Raw genomic sequence first — 24,441 nt, 5'->3', positions numbered from 1 at the left:
ATTTTGTAAAAGAGAGAAATCCTCAATAAAATCTTTTTTCAAATTGAGATAATTCCTAAGACTTACTGTCTTGGTTAACTTAAATGCTTGGAGATTGGGCAGTTTAAATTTTGGTCAACTAAGGTGAAACTCTTGAAGCACCATAGCCTTTTGGGGTATTGTCTTTGTTATAAAAAAACATTTCTAACATGAATTAATATGTTACCTTTTGTCTTTTCTATTTGTACTGCACTTGGTGTTCTTAGCAGTAGAGATATATTTGTTTTAATTTTAATATAATTTACATTTCTTGGAAAATAATTATACCAACTGAGAATAAAAGATGATTAAATTCTAGAAAATTATCAGCATACCTATTTAATCTGTGAGAATGATTGTTATAAAAATAAAGCCCCATGGTACAAATAGAGCTAAATTCAATGCTGATCCTGAATAACAATGCTGATCAGAATAACAACAACAAATTTGCTATAAAGGACATTATTGGGACAGTTGGAGAAATGTGAATATAGACTCTATTAGTTAATAGTATTGTTATCAATGTTAAGTTCTCTGAATTTAAGAATTTTACGGTGTTTATATAAGAAATTTTTCTTATTCTTGAGTATACACTAAAACATTTAGGAGTAGAGAGAGTATGACAAAGCAAATGTAACAAGATATTAACAACTGGCAGATGTAAGTGAAGGTTATACAGTTCATTCTTAAAATTTATAGAACATTTTTATCAGAGAAATTTTTAAAAATAGGAAGTTTTCAAGAAGTAACATATTTTGTTTTGCTATATTTAAAAATACTTACTTGCTATAGATTTTTAATTATGCTTCTTTAAAATATTACAGTTTCCTGCAGAGCCAAAATAACATTATCACACTTAACAAAATTGCTAATAATTTCTTAATATTATCCAGTTTTCCCAGATGTCCCTAAAATGCCCTTTAGTTTGGTTTTTCCAGTTCATGACCAAACATCACATCTGGTTGTGATGTATGTGGTTGTGATGTATGGTTCCTTAAGTCTCTTAATTTGAGCAGTATCGTTTTTTCATGACACTGACTTGTTCAAGAGACCAGACCAAATGTCTGGTCTCCTTCTGGATGTGTCTGGTTACTTTCTTTGTGTCATTTAGCTTGTTCCTCTGACTTTTGTATTTCCTATAAACTGTAAGTTTGAGCTAAAGCTTGATAGAGTCACGAGTAAACATTTTCAGTGTGAATGCATCATATGTGATATTATATACTTCATATTGCCTTATATCAGGCGACTCAAATTATCTGGTTTTTCCACCAGTAATGATTTTGTTATAGATCAAAGAATTAAGGTCATGAGGGACAGAATCCTCTATTCTACAGTTAGGATTTTCTTCTTGTGACTAGAAATACTGGTGTTAATTCTGGATTTTTTTGTTCTTTTTTAGGATCTGGTTATGGACATCCTAAGAGTACTGAGCACACCAGACTTAGAAGTACGCAAGAAAACTCTGCAGTTAGCACTGGATCTTGTCTCCTCTAGGAATGTCGAAGAGGTAAAACAAAACTTTGACAGCACTTTGTAAGCCGTCAAGCCAAACATGATGTCATTCTCACTTATTTTTACTTTGTTCTATAGCTGGTTATTGTCCTTAAGAAGGAAGTGATTAAAACAAATAATGTGTCAGAGCATGAAGATACTGACAAATACAGACAACTCCTTGTGCGAACATTGCATTCCTGTTCCGTCCGATTTCCAGATATGGCTGCAAATGTTATTCCTGTGGTATGTAATTCCAATGATCTTAATTTTGAAATTCTCTAAAAATAAAAATTAAGAAATTCTAGTTATTTAACAGTTAAGCTCTGGAAATCTCAACTGTCTGTAATCAATAATCTCATGGTCAGAAGGGATCTTTATGTTTACTATTAAGCTCAAAAGGATAAGGACTCTGACTTCTTTCTCTTACATCTTCACCAAAAAAATAAACAAACAAAAAAATAGTGACAAAAATACTTCCACATATTATTGCATTTAATGTTTGTTACAGTTCCCTAAAGTAAAATTATTCTGTGTGTATAGATCATTCAGTGGGATTTTACCTCTTAAAGTTGAAGGATTTAATTAGAGGAAAAATTAACATAACCAGAATATTTTGTTTTCTGTCATTGTCAGATAAATGAGGTATGTTATTGTAATTTGAAATTTTGACTTTGAGCTCTGAATTTTCTCGAAAATGATTTTACTTTTAGTTACAACTTAGATGTGTCCAGTTAATTTATTTTGAATTGTGGATTTCCAGCTTCTGTTTTATCATGTGTTTTGTAATAAACTGAAAAGCCATCATGACTTTGTTTACATAATGGTGCTTGTCTCTCAACTTACATTTTGTTGTGTATTTGAAAAGTATTATTTATATTCTTTGTAAACTTGTTTAATTTACTTATTAAACCTTAGATAATTTTCTTTCTGAAATATGTAATCGTTATCCATTTTTTTCTTTTAGTTAATGGAATTTCTCAGTGACAGTAATGAAGCAGCAGCTGCTGATGTCTTGGAGTTTGTTCGTGAAGCCATTCAGCGCTTTGATAACCTGAGAATGCTTATTGTTGAGAAGATGCTTGAAGTCTTTCATGCTATCAAATCTGTCAAGTAGGTTTAAAATCTGTTTAAATGTAAAGTCAAATAAGCATTTTACCAATTTCTATTTTTAAGGGTCAGTTGATAGACAGTATAGGGGAGGAGAGGTGTCTCAACACAGTCAAGACAAAATAAGACAAAATAAATGTCAGAAACATGTCACCCCTACTCTCACCCTTAGTTAACCCATAATCTATGGGCAAAATAAAATTTTTGGTACATGTGATTTAGGTAGATTTCTCTATTCTCACTTCCTCTAAAACATTGTAAATCCTAAAGTGACTAAGGAACGTATTTTTAAAAGGTATCATTTTGGGGATACCATTATTATTTATATCCCCCCTTTAGCATTTACTGAAGTGAAGGATTGAAAATACAACCTAAATCTGAGTTGTTTCCTTTCAGATAGCCTTTGCTAATGAGAAAGGACGTTGCATCCAAGTTTTGCTTCATGTAAATCATCTGATAGACTGTAGTAGACTTGCATTATATCTGCCTGTATAGAAAAGAAGAGACTACAAAATTGGTTTTATGATATGAAAATGTATTGATATTTATGGAAGTGAGAAGGATTTGCTTCCTTTCTGGAAAAAAAAAACATATCAAAGTTTAGCTTTTGGCAGCCATAATCTCTTAGAGCTTCAGTTTCTAGAATTTTTTTGAATAAATTTAATGAAAATCTTAGGGAAAAGATGACTGAAGACTTTATTCAGTTTAACATTTTTTAATTAGAAAATTGTTGCTTTCTTTATGTTTTTGGTCTTTTTGTTGTGATCCTCTGCATTCCTTCCTTTTTCATTGTTCTTTTCAGCATCCTGCCTCTTCAGTGAATTACTTTTTATATTAAAATAATACATTTTTTGTAGTGGTAAGTTATAAAATCAAATTTACTTTAGATTTGGTGCTAAATGGGAGATAACACCTTTCTGGGAAACATTTTGGTATTTTATTTTTACTACTGGGTTTACCAGTTGTAGAATGTTCCTAAAAATGATGGATAAGACACTTACTTTCCTTTTAATCCTTTTGATTTCAAGAGAGAATCAAAGAAACTTAGTGTCTTTGTTATATTCTTCCTTAATATTTCATCCATAGTCCCTCACAACTGCAGAATATTGTTTTCTTGCTTAAGCTTAAATTCACAGAGAAAGATCACTGCTTCAAGATTTGTTGGCAGAATCAGTGTTTCAGAACTTGTATTCTTGCTATAGGATTTACCGAGGAGCATTATGGATCCTGGGAGAATACTGTAGTACCAAGGAAGACATTCAGAGTGTGATGACTGAGGTCCGCAGGTCCCTTGGGGAGGTATGTTTTACTTTTAGTAAATGCTACTTTATATGGTGATTTTTACTTTAGTAAACTGACTTTTATGTGGTGATTTGCTTTTGTGTTTTTATTTAGTAGTGCTTGGGCTAAAGAACACTGAAAAAATTTTAATTACACAGATAATTAAGCCTTTGGGCAATGGGAAATTAGGAGAGTTGCCCTCCCCTGCATTGAGCCATAACACCTGTTCTTTTGTCTGTATTATTTACCCTTCTGGGTAAGATTTTATTTGAACAAAAAGTTCTGTGTTTTAAAAAAAGAAAAAGACTTGCAAAACTCTGCTTAATCCTCTGTGTTATGAAAAAAGAATGCATATATTATAAGAACAGGGCTGACTTTAGAATATGTATTTATGTACTAAAACTGGCAGTATTTCCTCATGCAAACAACCATATGGTAGAATAGAAAGAACAGTGCTTGTTAGGAGCCTGGATTCCAGTCTTTCTTCTGCCAGTAATTAGCTCTGGGACTTTGGATATAAGTTCCTTAACCTGACTGGATATCAGGTTTTTCATCTATATAATAAAGGAGTCGGTAGATAATGATTGAAGACTCTTAGAGCTGTTAAGTTAGATGATAGAGTGGTGTTGAGAAATAAATACATAGTATCCATTTAGTTTAAAAGAGGAAGTTGATGAAGTTATTATGTACAAATAAGTTAGATTTATTTCATTTTATGGAAGGATGGGTGCTGGTTTTGGTTAGTATTTCAAGGGAAGGGATGGAGAAGAAAAATAAGGCTTAGTGAGTATCTCCTTTGTCTTAGTCAGTGTCCTAAGCATTTTCCTATTAAGTAACTTGTGTGGAAAGAATTAAGATTTCCATTTAACAGATTAGGAAACTGAGGCTCAAAGTGGTTTAATTAATTTGCCCAGAACCATACAACTGAAAGTGGCATCCAACTCCAATGCCCCTGTTCTCACTACATTATCCTGGGAAGGAATGAAAATTGAAAGCAGAGTCCCAAGTTCCAAAAATCCCATTGTGGGAATAGTTCTGTAGAGAACTATAGAAATGATTGAATATTTAAATATGTTTTGCTTGCTACTGATATTATTGCTAAATTGATGTTTCCAATTGATTTTTAGATCCCAATTGTAGAGTCAGAAATTAAAAAAGAAGCTGGTGAATTAAAACCTGAAGAAGAAATAACTGTGGGGCCAGTTCAGAAGTTGGTAACTGAAATGGGCACCTATGCAACACAGAGTGCCCTTAGCAGTTCCAGACCCACAAAGAAAGAGGAAGAAAGGTAATTTGCGGCACCTGTGCCCTGCCAGCTACACCTCTATGATTACTCCTGTGTCTAAAACACTCAAAGGATTTCTTTTTCTTATTATTGATAGTTTACTCTTTTGACCCGAATGGAAATTTTTGCCATATAAGACACTTGAAAGGAGAACGATGTTTTAAGTTCTTTCTCCCAGAAATTGTGTTAATAGTTTTAATCCTCTGCTCCTTATAACTGTTCTCATTGAAATAACTGTGTTCTGTTTAAACTAAAATTATTTTACTTATGTAGAAAATGCTAAGTGAAGGTAACTGATGATATCTGAGTTTTGTTGCCTTTGGAAAACACATTTCGAAGATTTTCCACTTCTAATTGATGGAATAAAATTTTGATGTTTTCCTCCTTATTTTGTTCTCAATTTTATAGTGAAGTTGATGAAAATTTGCCTAAAATTTTAATGGTTACTATGTACTAGGCATTGGGCTAAATAGTTTGTCTCATATAGTCTTTGACAGTATCCTGTTGATTAACCACTTTTTTTTTTTTTTTTTGATTAACCACATTTTAAAGAGGAATTTGAGGCTTAGAGAAGTTTGCAACTTACTCAGAGGGACACAATAAATAATAGATAAGCTGGGGTTTGAATGTAGCTCATTGGTTTCAGTATATGCACCTTTAACCATTTTCTCTTTCCCTATTCATTTAGCTTTTTTATCATTTGAAGATAAGTGTTAAAGCCATGTGTTTTTTTCTTTTTCCTTTTTTATTCTGAGAGCTAAAGAGGGAACCATAATTGAGATCCGTATCACTGAAGGGTGGCACTGAGAGCATTCAGTAGGCTTCCTTGAGTCGTTTACACACAAGCTGCCTGCGGCTGAGAAGTTGGTGGCTTTCACTTTTCCTGATTGCTTTGCAGACCTCCCCTGCGAGGATTCCTTCTGGATGGAGATTTCTTTGTGGCTGCCTCGCTTGCCACAACTCTGACCAAGGTTGCCTTGCGCTATGTAGCTTTGGTTCAAGAGAAGAAAAAGCAAAATGTAAGTTCATTTATCCTACATTTACCCAACAAATGAATCTTGAGAGTTTATGCTCTAGTTGGGGAAATGGACAAAGTGATATAGCATAACATATATATAACCTAATGATTGTAAAATTGACAAAGTAATGTAATAACAGTAGCGTGTGATAGTCCAGTGGAAGTGATACAAGGGTTTATGAGGTTATTTCTGCTTGCTGGGATTAGTCAGGGCCCAGTGAAGGAAATGTCTCTCCCTCTAGCATCTTTATCCTGTCAGTTACTGTCTGTTTTATCCTAGAAGTGCCTCTTAAATGTATTCCCATTTCTACAGTTCATACCTTCGTCGTAGCGTCTGACCATTCTGACTGTATACTAATTTACAATAATGTACTTTCATTCCACCCAACCCCTACTACCATCCTTTGTGTTATTATCCTATATTTTATTTCTACATGTCATGTTATCCACCCTATGATGGATATTGTTATTATTTTTGCTTTAAATAGTCAGTTATCTTTTTAGTATATATGCACCATTTCTTATTTATCTAGTGTCCAGACTCAGGTAAGGAAGGGGGTGGACATAACTTAGCAAGTTGTAAGAAGTTGAGAGTTGGGAACAGGACAAAGTTCACGTACCTTCCTGGGTGGGTTTTTGGTTTTGTTTTTTCATATTTTTCTTCATGATAAAATGTACATAACATAAAATTTACCAGTTTAACTATTTTTAAATGTACAGTTCAGTGTCATTAAGTACATTCAAATTGTTGTGCAGCCATTATCACTATCCCTCTCCAGAACTTTTTCATCATCCCAAACTGAAACTACCCAGCAAACAGTAATTCCCCATACTCCCTCCCCTAGCCCCTGGCAACCACCATTCTACTTTTCTCCCTCTATAAATTTGCCTATTCTACATACCTAATATAAATGGAATCATACAATATTTGTCCTTCTGTGACAGGCTTATTTCATTTAGCATGTCTTCAAGGTTCATTTTTATGGAAGCATTGTCAGAATTTCTTTCCTTTTTAAGGCTGTATAATCTGCTGTTTCTGTATATCCATTCATCCATTATAAATAGTCCATTTTCTTCCAAGTATTTTTTTTAATGAGAAAAAAGTTTATTTGCCCACATATTTACCACTTATGGTGCTTTTCATAACTTTGTATAAATGCAGATTTCTATCTGATATTTTCTTTCTGCCTAAAGAACTTGATTATTTTTATAATGCAGGTCTGCTGCTGATGAATTCTCTCAGCTTACATTTGCCTGAAAAAAATCTTTACTTTGCTTTCATTTAAAAAAAAAAAAATCTCTGTGGTAAAATTGTGAACGTTTTTATTTTATTTTTGTTCTTATCTTTTTTCACATTGCTAAAATAAGGAGTGATGTAATAAAAACCAATGAGAAAAAAAGTCACTCATGGTTAAAGCACTGAAGTACAAATCTTGTTAATATTGTGGTGGAGATAGATAGAAACATCAAAAGATGGAATTACATTACCAGATATAGTAACAAAAATCTTTCCTTCCTCAGAAAGAGTTTATTATGGTTTTTAATAATGATCACATTTTCCCCTAGTAGTGATCATTTTGTGTTTTACAATACTGCCACTTCACTTAACTTTATAACATTTTCCCATGTTATTCTAAACCCTTCCTAATCATAATAATATTTAATAGCTGCATAATAGTCCATTAGATTCTTTCATTTACTCAAACCTCCATATAATTAGACATTTTATTTTTAGATTAGGGACTTTCAAAGGATTTTTTAAAAAATTTCCATCATATAGATTTCTTATAAATCCATAAATGAGATTTAGAGGGTCAGGTAAATTACAAGGTATATTATCTCTTTTTTATTGACTAATTTTATTTATGGGCAGTAATTTACTTTGTAACTCTCTGTGGGCCATTATTTATTTATTCAGGTCTTGTCTGTTCTTTAAATTATGCTTTTTAAAAATCTCCAGCATTTTAATGTCTCAGTTCTGCAAGTTGGGAGACCATTTGCTGATACCTGCTTTAGAGAACCGGGTTTCTGGTAACATACCTGGTTCAGCAAGTTTGTGACCTTTGGTACAAGGCAGAAGGAAGTTTGGTTGTTTATCACCATACTGGCTCTCCTTCATTTATGCCTTTTCCAACACTCTTCATTTTTTCATGTAGATCTGACTTTCTCTCTGGTATCATATACCTTTTGCCTAAAGAAATTGCTTTAACTTTTCTTGTAGTGCAGGTCTGTTGGCAGTTAATTCTTTTGGTTTTTGTTTGTCTGAAAAAGTCCTTCTCCTTCATTATTGAAAGATATCTTTGCAGATATAGCATTCTAGGTTGACAGTTTTTTTCTTTTAGTACTGTAAAGATGTTGCTTCATTGTCTTCTGGCTTTCGGTACTATCAAGATGTAGCTCCTGTGCCTCTGTGTGTAATGTGTCCCGTTTTCTTCTGGCTGGTTTTGGATTTTCTCCTTATCACTATAATTTCAAGTTTCAGTAATTTGATTAGGATATGCTTTGGTGTGGTTTTCTTGTTTGCTTTTGGTTCATTGAGCTTCTTGGATATGTGGTTTTGTAGTTTTCATCAAATTCGGGAATTTTTTGGCCGTTATTTCTTTAGCTACTTTTTTCTGTCCCCCTCCTCTTTCCCCTCCTTCTGGAGACAATATCTAGGCTCAAAGGATTATCACACTTACTCTTCTGAGGTTCTTTCCCAGGCTTCTGGTAGTTTTTTCACGTATGTATGCTGATCAATACTTAGCCAAAGACATTTTGACAAAGACATAAAGCATGTGTCAGGATAATGCTACATGAGACTAAAAAAGTTAAGTCGAATTCACTGGTGGAAGACCTTGAATAGCAGGCTGAGTGATATGGACTTCAACATGAAGGCTGTAGGAAATCATTGAAGGTATTTGCATGTGGAGTGAAATGATTGGTGCCCAATAAAGATTAAGATAGTAGGTAATCACGCTTAGCATCACCAGTAACAGGACAACCTGACATTATGTGCCTCCTAGTGCAATACAATAAGGTATGCAAAACATCACCCATCTTGTACTCTAACTAAAAGTGGAGAACATTCTGTAGAACAGCTAGCCTGGGCTCTTTAAAAGAAATCATTGTGATGGAAAACAACACAGAAAACCAGGGGACTGGTCTAGGTTAAAAGGGGCTAAGGAGAATAATAGTCAAATAAAATGCATGAAACTGATCCTGGATTAAGAAAAAATTTTTTTGTGTGACAAATAGGAAGATTTAGTTCAATTTGGAGTGTAGTAGATATATTTTGGAACTGTTACATTTCTTAAGTGAGATGATATTGTGATTATAAAGGAAACTGTCCTGATTCTTAAGAGATGTATGCTAAAGCATTTATGAGGTAAAGATTCTTACTTTCATATGTTAAGCCAAAAAAATAAGTGTACCTATATAGGTAGAGTAAGAAAGCAATTATAGCAGAATATTAACAATCCATGAAAAGTGTATCATTCTTTTAACTTTACGTAGTTGGAAAGATAAAAGATAGCATTGGCCTGTGAGGGGTTAGAGTAAGAGAAAATAGTTTAAAAACCACTTCTGTCTATCAATTAAGGGTTAATGAAGGTTTTAGAGGGTGGCAGTTAGAATAGAAAGGAAGGAAAAAGGTGCAAAAAAACAGGGAGATAAAATTTAAAATATTTGAAATCTTATTCAGGTGAAGTGAAAATTAGGTTTATTTCTTGGATTCTGAGTTATAATAAAGTGACATTATTGCATTTGGAGAAGCCTGACAATAAATAAGCCATTTCTCTCCTTATCTAGTCTTTTGTTGCTGAGGCAATGTTGCTCATGGCCACTATCCTGCATTTGGGAAAATCCTCTCTTCCTAAGAAGCCAATTACAGATGATGATGTAGATCGAATTTCCCTGTGCCTCAAGGTCTTATCTGAATGTTCACCTTTAATGAATGACATTTTCAATAAGGAATGCAGACAGTCCCTTTCTCACATGTTATCTGCTAAACTTGAAGAAGAGAAATTATCCCAAAAGGTAAGGTATATATGATAAAGCCATAACAGTGCTTTTTGGTTTTATTGTTGTTGCTGTTGATTTTTCAGTCCTCACGTGTGAGGGCTTGTCCCTATTGAAGGCCTACAAAAAGCTATCTTTTTTTCCATATTAAAGAAAGTTGGTATATTGTATTTTCAACACAGAAAGAATCTGAAAAGAGGAATGTGACAGTACAGCCTGATGACCCCATTTCCTTCATGCAACTAACTGCTAAGAATGAAATGAACTGCAAGGAAGATCAGTTTCAGCTGAGTTTGCTGGCAGCAATGGGTAACACACAGAGGAAAGAGGCAGCAGATCCCCTAGCATCTAAACTTAACAAGGTAACAAAATGTCAAATATACTGGTGAGTTATTTAACTTGGCTACTTAAGAAAGTAGTAATCAGGAAGTTGTTGGTCTTGCTGTTTTTTTAAAGGAAGAATAACTAGTACAGCATCAGTTTTTGTCAAGTTACTCTGATTGATAGGTTCATTAAACATGAATTGAAACTCGGTGGAACCTGATACTTTACTATATGATGGTACTGTAAGTCCCAGAGATGATTTTTAACTTGTTCCAGTTGTGTGTCAAATTACCATAAACTGAAACATAGCGCTGAGGGATCCTTAGTGGTTGACTAAAGCTTTTAAAAGGTAGGGCACTAGCCTCTTCCCCCACACCCTGCCCTCAAGTTTCTCCTGTCCCCTGCTACTTTAAACAGGACAGTTACACTTTTATAGTCTTAATATATTGAGTTCCGAATAGGATTTCATTAGGAAAATTGTCCTAATCTCTCTCTACTCAGATATTAAATTTACAAATCTGGTTTAATCCTTCCTCCATTAGATGAGTAACAGTCTCAAATTGGTTTTGTTGCCCAAGATAAGATCAGTGGCAGAATAGGAACTACTGAAACACTTTTCTCCCTTGGAATTGGGAATTGATATTGACAATATTACAGTTATAAAATTTTCCAATTTATTTTTTTAAATTGTGGTAAAGTTTACATAACATCAAATTTACCCTCTTAACTATATTTAAGTGTACAGTTCAAGTGGCATTAAGTATATTCACATTATTGTGCAACCATCACCACCGCCTATATCCCCTGAACTTTTTTCATCTTACAAAGCTGAAACTCTATACCCATTAAACAATAATTCCCCATTCCCCTCTTCCCTCAGCCCTTGGCAACCACATTCTACTTTTTATCCCAATGAATTTGACTATTCTAGGTACCTTATGTGGAATCATACAGTATTATCCTTTTGTGACTGGTTTAGTTCACTTCGCCTAATGTCTTCAAGGTTCATCCATTTTGTAGCATGTGTCAGAATTTCTTTCCCTTTTAAGGCTGAGTAGTACTTCACTGTGAATATACACCACGTTTTGTTTATCCATTCATCTGTTGATGGACACTTGGGTTGCTTCCACCTTTGGCTGTGGTGAATAATTCTGCCATGAATGTGGATGTTCACATATCTCTGAGGTTCTGCTTTCATTTCTTTTGGGTTAAACCCAGAAGTGGAATTGCTGGATCATAGTGATTCTGCTTTAATTTTTTGAGGACCACTATACTGTTTTACATAGCAGCTGTACTGTTTTACATTCCAACCTTCAATGCAGAAGAATTCTGATTTCTCCATATCCTTGCCAACACTTACTTTTTATTTCTTTTGTAGTAACCATCCTAGTGGATGTGAAGTGATATCTTGTAGTGGTTTTGATTTGCATTTCCCTAATGATTAGTGATGTTGGGCATCTTTTTGTGTGCTTATTGGTCATTTATATATCTTCTTTGGAGAAATGTCTATTCAAGTCCTTTGCATATTTTTTAATCTGGCTGGTTGTTTTCTTTGTGTTGCGTTGTAGGATTTCTTTATATATTCTGGATACAAGTCCCTTATCAGATGTATGATTTGCAGATATTTTCTCCCATTCTGTGGGTTGTCTTTTCATTCTGCTAATAGTGTCCTTTGATGTACAAAAGTTTGTAATTTTGATGTAGTCCAGTTTACCCATTTTTTTCTTTTGTTGCTTATGTCTTTGGTGACAGTATTACATTTTTAAAATGTTATATATACCCTGGATGTTTCTTAAAAAAATTTTTTTTGGTGGGGGAACATCTAAAAATTTATCTTTGTGGAATTACAAGTGTTTCTTGCTTCTAATTATTTTTCCTGAGTTTGGGTAACAGCTAGTGAGTTTAGGTGCTTAGGGATTTAACTGAAAATGTATGAAAATCTATTAAGTTCCTAAGTTGGGATAATGTTTAATGTATTTGCTGAATATATTTAACGTCCTTCTACCTACTGAGCTGTAAAGTGTAGGACCTGTTATTTTTAATGTCTAAGTTTCAGTTACCATCTCTACATTACAAAACAATTTTATTATACATTTCAAATGACTGGTCTAATCTAAGCACATCTGTTAATTACCTAACAGACTTAGTCCTTTGGCTAGGATATGTTTGGTTAAATTGTCTCAGTCATTTGATTATCTTTATTTTTGTTTGACAGGTCACCCAGCTGACAGGTTTCTCAGACCCTGTATATGCAGAAGCTTATGTTCATGTCAACCAGTATGATATCGTCCTGGACGTACTTGTTGTGAACCAAACCAGTGATACCTTGCAGAACTGCACATTAGAGTTAGCTACTCTGGGTGAGGAAATTTACTATAAGGGAAAGATATCGTTACATAGTAAATCTTTATGACAGATTGTTAAGAGAAGTGCACAAGTTTTAGTATAAGAATTCTCTTGAGCCCTTTGTGACATTTTGAATCAAGTCTTAGTTTTACATTTTATATTTAGTCTCCTTCTACTCCAATTTTCTGAACCTCTGTGATACTGACTTTCTTATGCTTATGTTCTTGGTACTTCTAGATGGGTTTATTCAGTGAGCTTGATCTATCATATGTCAGTTTTTCTAGATTAAATAAGAGCTGTTTAAGTTACAGATTTACCAAGTAGTTTAAAGTTTTAATTGCCTTAGTACAGAATGAGGTATTTTCTGAGTCCATAACTAATACATACCATGTGTGGCCAAAGTAATACATCATTATCACATTTAGCAGTGTGAGATTTTTTTTTTTCTTCTTCTTAATCAGAAGAAGAAATCAGACTTTCTCTGATCATTTGTACATATGGCTTTGAAGTTGGAAAATATAAATTGTATACAGGAACAGTGTACTGCACCTAGGAAATTCCATATGGCTTAAGCAAGAGTTAAGGGACTTTAAGAAATCAAGGTAGAACATAGTTCTGCCCTGTCTTCCTCAGCATAGCTTGAGGCCTATATAAAGAACTGTGTTTCTAAGAATTTGCAGTCCTTTCTTCAGATTGTTTTATCTTTGTAATGGAGTGTATAGTTTAAGACTTAAGCTTTTGAGACGTCTGTATCCATTCACTGAAATAAAGCAGTATGCCCAGAGTACCCACCCCCGCCCACACACACACACACACACATGAATTAAATATAGAATTATTCTGAGAAGCCCATTACCTTTTAAAAGAAAATGTGCATTTTGATGTGAATAATAGTGTTAAATGATTTCTTTATTTTGTCCTTATATTTGAATCATAACCCTTCTCTTGTTCCTTGTTCTGCTAGAAACTATAGAGCTATATACATTTTAAGGTTTTACGACTGGAGAGGTTAATATGTATGTCTTTTTAGCCATGTCTAAATTTTTTTTCAGGGGACCTGAAACTTGTGGAAAAGCCATCTCCTTTGACTCTTGCTCCACATGACTTTGCAAATATTAAAGCTAATGTCAAAGTAGCATCAACAGAAAATGGAATAATTTTTGGCAATATAGGTAAGGAATTGTTTTATAGCATGTGATGTTTGGATATTTTATTAACGAATTTCTGTAATGAGTAGCTGTGTGACATTTCTTGAGGACAGGACTTGAATCCATTCATTCATTCATTCATTTATGGGGCATCTGCTACGCTATTCAGTGTTGTACTATGTTCTGGATATACAGAAATGAACCAGATAGAGTCACTGTCCTCAAACTGTCAAGCAAAAGGAGGAGGTAGATAAATAATAGATTACAATACAATGTGATAACGGCTAGTTTATACACCATGTGCTTTGGGATCATAGAGGGAAAGTGCTAACAGTATAGAAGGCTTTATAAAGGAGGAAGGTGTGTTATCAAAGGATAACATTTGAACTGAGTCTCAAACTGTGTATAGGCATTTGTTGCTGGAACTCCTAGGGATTAGCTTGTACAGAGGTATTCAGTCAATAAGCTTTCTTTTTTTTAAAAGCAATTTCTGTGGTAGGAACAAAAAAATCTCTGTCCTCAGATAGCTTCTAGTTGAGTAAGGGAAAACAGATATGTGAAGTAGATATGTGCAGTACATAACGGTAAGTGCTATGAAAGAAGCCTGTGCTGGGTGAAGTGGAAGTCTATGAAGAGATTGTGTCAGTTCTCTCAGAGTGGTGGGGGGTTGGGAGGAAAGGTAAAGGAAAGGCATTGTGGAGGAGCTGAAGCTCAAGTGGGGTTTTAAAAGATCAGTAAATGGGCTACAGATAGAGATTCAGTTAGAACAAATGCAAGTAGTTTGATATACCTGGAGTTTAGAGTGCGCTAGAGGGTGGTGGTAGAAGAGAAGGAGGTTGGGAAGGTTAGTGGCATCTATATTATACTTGTCATGCTAAGAATTTCGGACTTTATCCTGGATATAGAGGGGAGCCATTGAGGAATTATTAGTGAGTGAGTTACATGATTAAATATTTCTGTGGCAGCACTAAAGAAGACTGATTGGAAGAGGCAAGAAGATTAACTAGTAGACTTGCAGTAGCACAGGTGAGAGATGATGGAGAGTTTGAACCAACACAGTAGTGGCTGGGATGGAGAGAAGGGCTGAATATAATAGATATTAAGGAGATAGAATGTCCAGGACATGGTTACTGATTGAAGAGGAAGTGGCTAGAGCAATGCTCAGATTTCCTGCTTGGGTATGTTGGGTTGGTGTTTATGTTAATCACCAAAACGGAACATAGGAGAGAAGGACAAATTTGAGAGAGATGATAAGTTAAACTTGAGGTTAAGTAATGAAGTGTCTTAAGTTATTGAAGGGCAGTTTGAGATGAGTCTGGAACTTGAACAAGAGGTCTAAAGTAGAGATGAATATTTGTTTTAAAACCATAGAAATGGAAGAAATCACCCAAAGAGGGCATAAAGAGTGAGAAGAGGGGAGATTTGAAAACCGAATCCAAGAGAACAGCAATATTAAGAGCTGTTTGGAGTTTTTATTCAGAGCAGTATTAAAGCTGGTCAGAGAAGGAGAAGCCTGCAAAGGAAGTGCGTTAGAGAAGCAAGGAAAAATTCTGAAGAAGTATCGGCAGCTGCAGAAGATCCCTAAGAGAAGGGCCCTTTGGATTTGACAATCAGTGATACTAAAACGTTTCTTATGACCTGTCTTGGGCAGTGGTGGTGGGTTGAAGGCTGCATAGGACGTGGAGAAATAAAGATAGTGAGTGTAGGCCACTCTGAGTGTACGACCTTGGTTTTGATAAGAATGAGAGAGGGCAGTAGCCAGAAGAGAAATAAAGGATGAGGGAAGATTTTTTTTTGACGATGAGAGGACCTTGACTATGTTTATAAACTATAAGGGAAGAAAGTCAGTAAAGAATATGAAGGTAAAGACGAAAGAGGTAATGATTGATGGAGTGAGGTCCTGAACCAAAGCAGGCATCACAGATGGCAGCAAGTATGAACCTTGAAGAGCAGAGGCCGTACTTGTCTGATAGGAAAGGTAAGTAGGTGAAAGTGATTCAGAGAAAGATACATTTATTTTTAGAGGTGGGGCTGAAAATTAAAGGAACTTATTCTTGGTAACCTTAGTTTTCTCTAAAAGTAGGGTGGGGGAATGTCAAGAAAACAGGCTAAAAAAAGGTAGGCTTCAGTCAGATTATGACTTTCTACCATGGAAGAAACAGTTACAGAAGAAAAGGTCTTGTATCATTAAGTACTATGGCTCAGCAATATTCATCCAGAAATATTAGTTAAGCATCTGCATGAGAACACTACTACCTGTGTATCCTTCTACAGTGTCTAACACTGCAACTGCTATGTAAGCACTCACTGAGTTTGAATCCTGGCCTCCACCACTTAACCAGTTCTGTGACCTTGAGCCACTTAATTAACTTCTCTTTGTTTTTACTTCTCTATAAGATGGAAAATAATAATACTATAACATAGGAATGATGGTCATATTAAATAGGTAATAATTTGTAAAACATAGAGCCCCTGAATTGGGTGATTGGGATTGACATGTATGCAGTGATGTGTATAAAATTGATGACTGATTAAAAAAAAAAAAAGAAATACTATATTACTGTCATTTTAATTACATTCATTTAAAGAAAACATATTTTCAAATTCATGTTGGTAAAAAAAAAAACAAACAAACAAACATAGAGCCCACTATATAATAAGCAAAACTATTTGCTAATGTCAGAGTTGTTATTTGGAAATATTAAAAATTTTTAATTAAAATTTGCCTTTGGTGATTGGGGATCTTTTTATATGTGTATATTGCAGTTTATGATGTCTCTGGAGCAGCAAGTGACAGAAATTGTGTGGTCCTCAGTGATATTCACATTGACATCATGGACTATATCCAGCCTGCAACTTGCACTGATGCTGAATTCCGTCAGATGTGGGCCGAATTTGAGTGGGAGAACAAAGTTAGTCCTTGGGAGATTTCCTTGAACTCCTTATGTTTCTTTTTGGCTAGTGTTGAGGGATTCTCTGATAAAATTAATCCCTCTAAAAAGTGTCAGATGTGAAAAGCAAAGTCTTTCAATATCTGTGCTTACAAATTAGCTTTAACTGGAAAGCATGCAAGTGGTTTGGTTAAGTTATGGTTTTAAATTGGTGAGGGTAACAGTTCTATAATTAATCTGATTGTTCAAGACATTATAAACAATGTTCCATCCCTTGTATGTATGAATAGTAACTTGCCATTGAACCCAGTGTTCAGTAGAAGCTTTGCAAAGTCAGTGCCTGCTAGGGAACTTTGTTCCTGTAAGCCTTGATTTTTATTAGAAATATTTTATATACAGCATGTTGATTGTCTGTGAAGTTATCTGTATCTGAAAGTTCTGATACCAACCTACAGTTTGTTGATTTTGTGGAAGGTGTCATTTACTTTTTGTTGCCCACCCTTTCCACCTAAATACTTGGAAGGAGATTCTAATATGACATACGAGCGATTGTCTTTTCAACCCCAAGATAAGAAATTCACAACTTTCTTAAAGTAAGAGCTATAATCTCGACTTTTTTCTCTCCCTCTGTACAGGTGACGGTTAACACAAATATAGTTGATTTAAATGACTATTTACAGCACATATTAAAGTCAACCAACATGAAATGCCTCACTCCGGAGAAGGTAAAATTTGCCCGTGTACTTCTTAAATCTGTTAGAGAGTAAGATGGTAGATTCTTGGCTTTCTTGTATTTCCTCTAGTGTATTTTGGTATTATTTAGCCTGAGAAAAGCAGTGTCATTCTGAACTAGCTAAAAGAAGTTATCCCATAGAATGTATGAATCTGCTTACTGCTTTCTACTGGAATAGGAACAGTATCTGCTTGTTGCTAGTGCAGTGACCCAACTGAATAGTCACATTGGTTTTTCTTTTCAGTCTTCTCCCTTTTGGCTAAAGGCTTATTCCAAAATAGTTCATGATACTGGATTAGAAAATGTCCATGATCTCTTCTGTTGGCTCTGATTGTGGGTCATAATATATCTGCTCAAGTATGGAATTGTTGATGTACTTTGATTTTCTGCTATGTTTGTGTATGTATGAAAAAAGACTAGAAAGAAAGACCAAAAAGTGAAGACTGCCAGGGAATTCCCAGGAATTTGTTTTTCTTTATACAATTTCTGCTAACTTTGTAATATTGATTTAATCATAAAAGAATGCTGCCAGACAAGTAGGTTTTAATTCATATATTGGTCTATTGAACAAATACTCCAACAAACATTATATGCCTAGTACTCTGTGAGCTGCTGGATGTACAATAAAGAACAAAATAAAAGCAGTCTCTTCATTCATGGAGCTCAGGGTCTGGTATGGGAGGCAGGCAGACAGCTCTAAACAAAGAACATATAAATACAAATGAGGATAGATGCTATTTCTTTAAAATCAGTTTTTTTGAGGTATAATATAGATGCAGTAAAGCTCACACTCTTTACATTTATAGTTCTATGAGTGTCAGCAAATTCACACAGTCATGTAACTACTACCATATGATAAGTCCTGTTTCAAGTGGTCATTTTCCTATGCTATTTGGTCTTGCTTATGTGTAGTTCTCTAGTAGAGTATTGAACTCATCACAAATTTCTTCCAGGCACTTTCTGGTTACTGTGGCTTTATGGCAGCCAACCTCTATGCTCGTTCCATATTTGGAGAAGATGCACTTGCAAATGTCAGCATTGAGAAGCCGATTCAACAGGGACCGGAGGCCCCTGTTACTGGCCACATAAGAATTCGTGCAAAGAGTCAGGTAACAGTTGGTTTTTTTTGAGATGGTCTCTGAACTAAATAAAAAGAGAAATAATTTATGTCTCTTTATTTCTATATGTAGCATCCTCTCTTACCAGTGTTTCATGCATTAGATGCACGTATATTCATAATAGTAGTATCCTTGAATAGAAATATGACTTTACTTCATTAAAATAGCCCACCTTTTGGGCCACTCATTCTGTTTGTTTGCTTAAAATCAGATTAATTCCTGTTGGGTGTTTGTGACATGGGTTCTTCAGAGGTTTTTGAAATCCAAGCTATAAATCTGGTGACTATTTGTAAATCTAGCACTAAAAGTACTTAACCAAGTAAAGTTTTGGTGAGTCTCTTTTGTACATCCTTGGTTTCATTGTTGATGTGGTATCATTGCATGGAGGCTTGGTTAAGAGAGAATAACCTACTGATTGTACATAGTTTCAATAATTATAAACATCTTCATTCTTTCTTACAGGGAATGGCCTTAAGTCTTGGAGATAAAATCAACTTGTCTCAGAAGAAAACTAGTATATAAGAATAAACAAAAAAGTCCTTGCAGCTTTACAATTAAAATTTAGGTATGGGCTTACTGGACTCCAACATATTTTGTACTCTTTTGTGCTTTATGTTATATAGAATCTGAGTTCATGCTGAATGCATTCCAGCCAATAATTTATAGCCTTTCCCTTAAATCAAGATTGATTTTAAAATTATAGTTTGTCTTTTGTCTTAACAGTTCTGAATGCTGTCCTCAAAGTATATAATGTTTCTCACATGTATCAAGACCATTTTCACAGTACAATAAACAGATCTATTCCTAAATCTTTTGTTATTTTATAAATAAATGTGTAATTACATAATTTTAGTTATGAGAAATGGATTTCTTTTAGTTGGGTTATAGATTTCTGTTATAAATTTAAATTGCTATTTGAGTCATGAATATATGAACTTTATTAAGAGAATTTACAAATGCAGTGATATGAAATGAGATAGGCCTTGATTTACTTGACTGATTTTTACTAATTTAATATTCTAACATCAGTATCTGTAAGAATGCCTTACCATGTTCTAAAGGGCTTTTCTCTGAAATTTAGGTCCAGGAAGATGGTATCAAATACCTTGAGAAAACAGGTCCATCTTCATTTTAAAAGAGTACTATGAACTCTGACTAAAATAAACACACTATTATCCTGAATCATAATGAAAAGTAGATAATCCAAAATAGATTTTTTAATCATTCACCTTTAGCTTTGGGTATTCTTTTACGTTTGTTAGGAATTAAATTGATTCCAACCAGTTACTTGAGCTGCACTGGGAGGATTCAACTCCAGAAGATTCAGAAAGCTGTCCTGTTTCCATGTTGCCTCTATGCCTCACTCTCACCCCTCCCCTTTTCCTCACTTTACACTAGGCCTGGGCACCATCACCTCCCAATATGATTCCAAATGCCTTTCTGAGCTGAGTTCCCTTGGGTCAGATTGTGCTGTTCTTTTGGCCCTTGCTTTCCTTGGGGATGATTGAGGTAGTCTGCTCTTTTAGCTAAGTCTGAACACTAAACTATTATACTTTGTCTTCCAGCTAGGATTCAGGCTGCATTCAGGATGAGTCCATAGATAAGGTCTGTGAAGGAGTGAAAGCATCTCCTATTTCAGCACTTAAGTGAGAATGGAATGATTTGTTTGGCGTGTGAAGGAGATTGATACCTTGTATGATGTCAGAAACTTTGAAGCCACTTGCTTTTTTAATCAGAACCAGAGGACTATAGGGCATTTGAGATTCGCAAAGTCAGTGGCTACCAAATGGGAAAGATACTAGGAATGCTGGAAGGGGATCAGTTTGATGCAAAGTCAAGGGTTGGAGATTTGTGATGAGAGCAGAGGAACTGATGCAACTTTGGATTAGATCATTTCCCAAGTTCTGTTTTACTGAACATAGCTTCCTTGATGTCATTAGATATGAGAGAAAAGGGATTCCATAGTTAAGTAAGTTTGGGAAAAGCTTTATACTGTCCTGTACTGGGGATTCACAGTGCACATTAGCATACTAAAAATTTTGAGAGGCACTTCAGTAAAGAGAGCAGATTAGTTTGGTTTAACCCAGCATATCTTAATCTTGCATAACTGGGGAATCCTTTTTCCATAGAACACCTATTGACAATACGTAAGGCAGGAAAAGCAGCTTAGCACATTAAACATTTTGGTTTTTTATTCACAATCAACCATTACTGCATTTTAAATCTCAAGGATGTATGCCTCTGTATGTCCTAGAATATATCTCTGTTTATACTCTCAGAAAATTGCTTAACATTCTGGGCATTTTTGTTAGGATCAGATTGGCTCACATTGCCATTTTCTTAAATTCGTAAATAAGGAGAACAAAGAGAAAAAAGTTAAAACAGTTGTTTCGTTAGCATTTTATTAGCTTTGTACACTTGCTAAATGTAAACTGAGTGAGATAGCAGCACTGTTTAGAAAAGCTGTTTACACTGCTCTCAATAGGGATCTAAAATACATTTTATATGCTCACATTACAAAATATCATATAATTAGGACCATGATGTGTAGTAAGAGAATAAACACAGTATCTGGCACCAAGTAAGGGCTTAATATGTAAATGTACTGAATGAAAAACTGTAAATCTTACAAGAAAATTAAATGGCCCTTATATTTTGCTGTCTTGACACTAGAGGGAGCCGTATGCAGTTACTTTCATTTTGGGATTAGAAGTGAATTGGAGTTTATAGAGTTATTTTTATAAGGAGAAAAAACAATATAATTTTTTATTAGCAAGGAGATTGATATTAGTGATATTTTGCTAGCTGTGAGAAACTTTTCCACATGATTTATAAATAATACAGGAGACAGGAATTCAGGATATCTAAAAAGACAAGAAAACCAAAATATTTTTTAAAATTCAAATATTATCAAGTGTGAAATATCTGTGCTATATATTGGATAAAGTAAGTGGTTCTACTGGTGACCTTTTCCTTCCACATTGGTAAATGTCCTTAGCTAATTATTTATAGCCTTTCCCTTAAACCAAGATTGGGTTTAAAATTATAGTTTGTTCTTTTGTCCTAACAGTTCTGAATGCTGTCCTCAAAGTAGGGTCAGGCATATCAGCTCCCTGCCTTACTGCCCTCTCCAGACTCTCAATGTTATCTGTTCCTACCCCCCACCCCACCCCGAGCTCTACTCTCCACCCCCAGGAATCTCAGGAGCCTGAAGAGGAAGCCGGGTATAGTGCAGAAGTTCAGTTTAGAATCAGAGAAGTGTACAGTCCTGTCTGAACTTACTTGCCGTGTGGTCTAAGACAATGGTGAGTAGCTGATTTATTGAGTGCTTACATGTGGCAGGCATAACACTGAGTGCTTTTTCCATGGCATATATAATCCTCCCAATGACTCTTACCAGGCAAATACTATTAATATCATCATTTACAGATGATGACTACAGTCATAAGAGAAGATGTTACTTCTTATCAATTAAGGCTTAATATTAAGAGTTGAACTCAGATATAAAGCCAGGGTTTTATATCTGACATGAAAGCCTTGCAATTAGTAATTCATTGACACGACTGCCTCATCTCTTTGTGCCTCAGTGTCTTTGTGCCTCAGTGTCCTCATTTGTGAGGTGCTTATAATGTCTACTTCATAGAATTGATGTGAGGAATGAAATGATATAATGTATTTATGATGAATGTTTGGCACATGGTAGGTGCTAATCAGTAAGTATTCATTCTATTTCTTTCCCCATTCTCCTTCCTTACACTGTAGAGAAGACAGAAACCTATTCTCCACATGATCTTCATACCTCCCTCAGAATTTAGGTCCTAATTTTACACTACTTGAATGCTTTGTTTTTGTTTTTAACACCAGAATCTTACTTAAAGGAAGCTTTATTTCTCAAGAATTCTTTATAACAGTATTTATCATGTCAGGTTTTTTTTTTGTTTGTTTTTTTAAAGATTGATTGATTGATTGATTGATTGCTATGTTGGGTCTTCGTTTCTGTGCTAGGGCTTTCTCTAATTGCTGAGAGCGGGGGCCACTCTTCATCGCGGTGCGCGGGCCTCTCACTATCGTGGCCTCTCTTGTTGCGGAGCACAGGCTCCAGACGCGCAGGCTCAGTAGTTGTGACTCACGTGCCTAGTTGCTCCGCGGCATGTGGGATCTTCCCAGACCAGGGCTCGAACCCGTGTCCCCTGCATTAGCAGGCAGATTCTCAACCACTGCGCCACCAGGGAAGCCCTATCATGTCAGGTTTTAACTAACTTTAGCACTTTTGCTTGTAAACTGTTGTCACAGCTAAATGTAACTGTCACAACCCATATACCTCATATCATGGGTGGTCTGTGATGAACATACTGTTTTTATTTGCTTTCAGGATGACAGTCGAATGACTGATTCTTTAACAACTGAGTATAGAAATATGTGCAGCCAGATTACAGTAACAATGTGATATTTAGAGTTGCTCACTTAGATCAAAAGTCACTTCTAGTAATTGACCACTTTCTCTGTCTTTTCTCTATCTCTGGCATGGCAGAATCTCTTTGATTAAGAAGTTAGTTATGCAGTGACAAAAGAAGGCAAGTGGGATTTGTGCCTTTTTTCTGGGTTCTGTGTATAATTGTGGGAGTCTGAGAAAACTATTTTTTTATTGATTGTAAAACCAACAAGACAGACAAATGAAATACAGCATGGTGGGCTGAAGCAGCCCTGAACGAGATTCTCCTAAATTTAATCTCAGTTCTCTGAGTAGCTTTCTGAGAATAGATGTATCTGTCTGGGTCTATCTCCTTATAAAATAATACAGTTAACTGACCTCCAGGGTTTCTAGTTCAAAAAATTCATACTAAAAAGCCTTGTGGGGCTTCCCTGGTGGCGCAGTGGTTAAGAATCCGCCTGCCAATGCAGGGGACACGGGTTCAAGCCCGGGTCCGGGAATATCCCACATGCCGCAGCGCAACTAAGCCTGTGCACCACAACTACTGAGCCTGGGCTCTAGAACCCGCGAGCCACAGCTGCTGAAGCCCACGTGCCTAGAGCCTGTGCTCCACAACAAGAGAAGCCACCGCAATGAGAAGCCCATGCATCACAATGAAGAGAGGCCCTGCTCACCACAACTAGAGAAAGCGTGCACACAGCAACGAAGACCCAACACAGCCAAAACTAAATTTAAAAATAATAATAATAATAAATAAAAACAAAAAAAGCCTTGTGTTTTTACATATACCTCTTAAACGAACTTTATAAATCAACTGGGAGATCTCCACCTGGCTGTTACCCACAGACACCTCAAAATCAACGTTATGAAATGGAACTTATCTCACTCCTCAGACTTGTTCCACTGCTGTGTTCCCTGTCTGGTTAGTTATGCTAGAAACTCACTAGTCACCCTTAACTCTACAGTCACCCCCTATATCTCATCAGATACCAAGCCCAATGTTCTCCCTTCCTCAGTATTTTTCTAATCTTTTTTTCCCACTCCTACTGCCATTGCTCTGGTTTAGACTTTTGTCATCTTTATTGTAGTCTATTACAGTGGCCTAACAATAAACTTTACATATGATTCTAAATTTAAAGCCTACACTTTAATCCTGACCACACACAAGAGTAGCTATATGATTGCTTGACCTGATCAGACCTTTCCCTGGTAATACCATTTTGAGAGGCATAACTAAAAAAAGAAAG

The 24,441-nt window shown here is 35.3% G+C and overlaps 1 protein-coding gene across 2 annotated transcripts in view; it reads left to right on the top strand.

The window, feature by feature from the left end:
* COPB1 (COPI coat complex subunit beta 1) overlaps positions 1–23,932 on the top strand; it is a 36,142-nt gene extending 12,210 nt beyond the window's left edge. For both annotated transcript variants that reach the window (XM_082475999.1, XM_082476000.1), the window contains exons 9-22: positions 1,418–1,525; positions 1,609–1,755; positions 2,477–2,622; positions 3,822–3,918; positions 5,028–5,188; positions 6,084–6,204; positions 9,993–10,220; positions 10,385–10,564; positions 12,742–12,886; positions 13,925–14,044; positions 16,787–16,932; positions 17,547–17,636; positions 18,598–18,753; positions 19,225–23,932. In XM_082475999.1, the coding sequence (XP_082332125.1) occupies positions 1,418–1,525; positions 1,609–1,755; positions 2,477–2,622; positions 3,822–3,918; positions 5,028–5,188; positions 6,084–6,204; positions 9,993–10,220; positions 10,385–10,564; positions 12,742–12,886; positions 13,925–14,044; positions 16,787–16,932; positions 17,547–17,636; positions 18,598–18,753; positions 19,225–19,284 (1,905 nt within the window). In that variant the 3' untranslated portion in view covers positions 19,285–23,932. The remainder of the gene's footprint in view (positions 1–1,417; positions 1,526–1,608; positions 1,756–2,476; positions 2,623–3,821; positions 3,919–5,027; positions 5,189–6,083; positions 6,205–9,992; positions 10,221–10,384; positions 10,565–12,741; positions 12,887–13,924; positions 14,045–16,786; positions 16,933–17,546; positions 17,637–18,597; positions 18,754–19,224) is intronic.
* The last annotated feature ends 509 nt before the right edge of the window (positions 23,933–24,441 follow it).

Source organism: Balaenoptera physalus (assembly GCF_965194825.1).
Source record: "Balaenoptera physalus genome assembly, chromosome: 10".
Taxonomy (NCBI): Eukaryota; Metazoa; Chordata; class Mammalia; order Artiodactyla; family Balaenopteridae; genus Balaenoptera; species Balaenoptera physalus.
The sequence above is the reverse complement of the archived record's forward strand: the minus strand, read 5'-3'. Positions and strand labels throughout refer to the sequence as shown.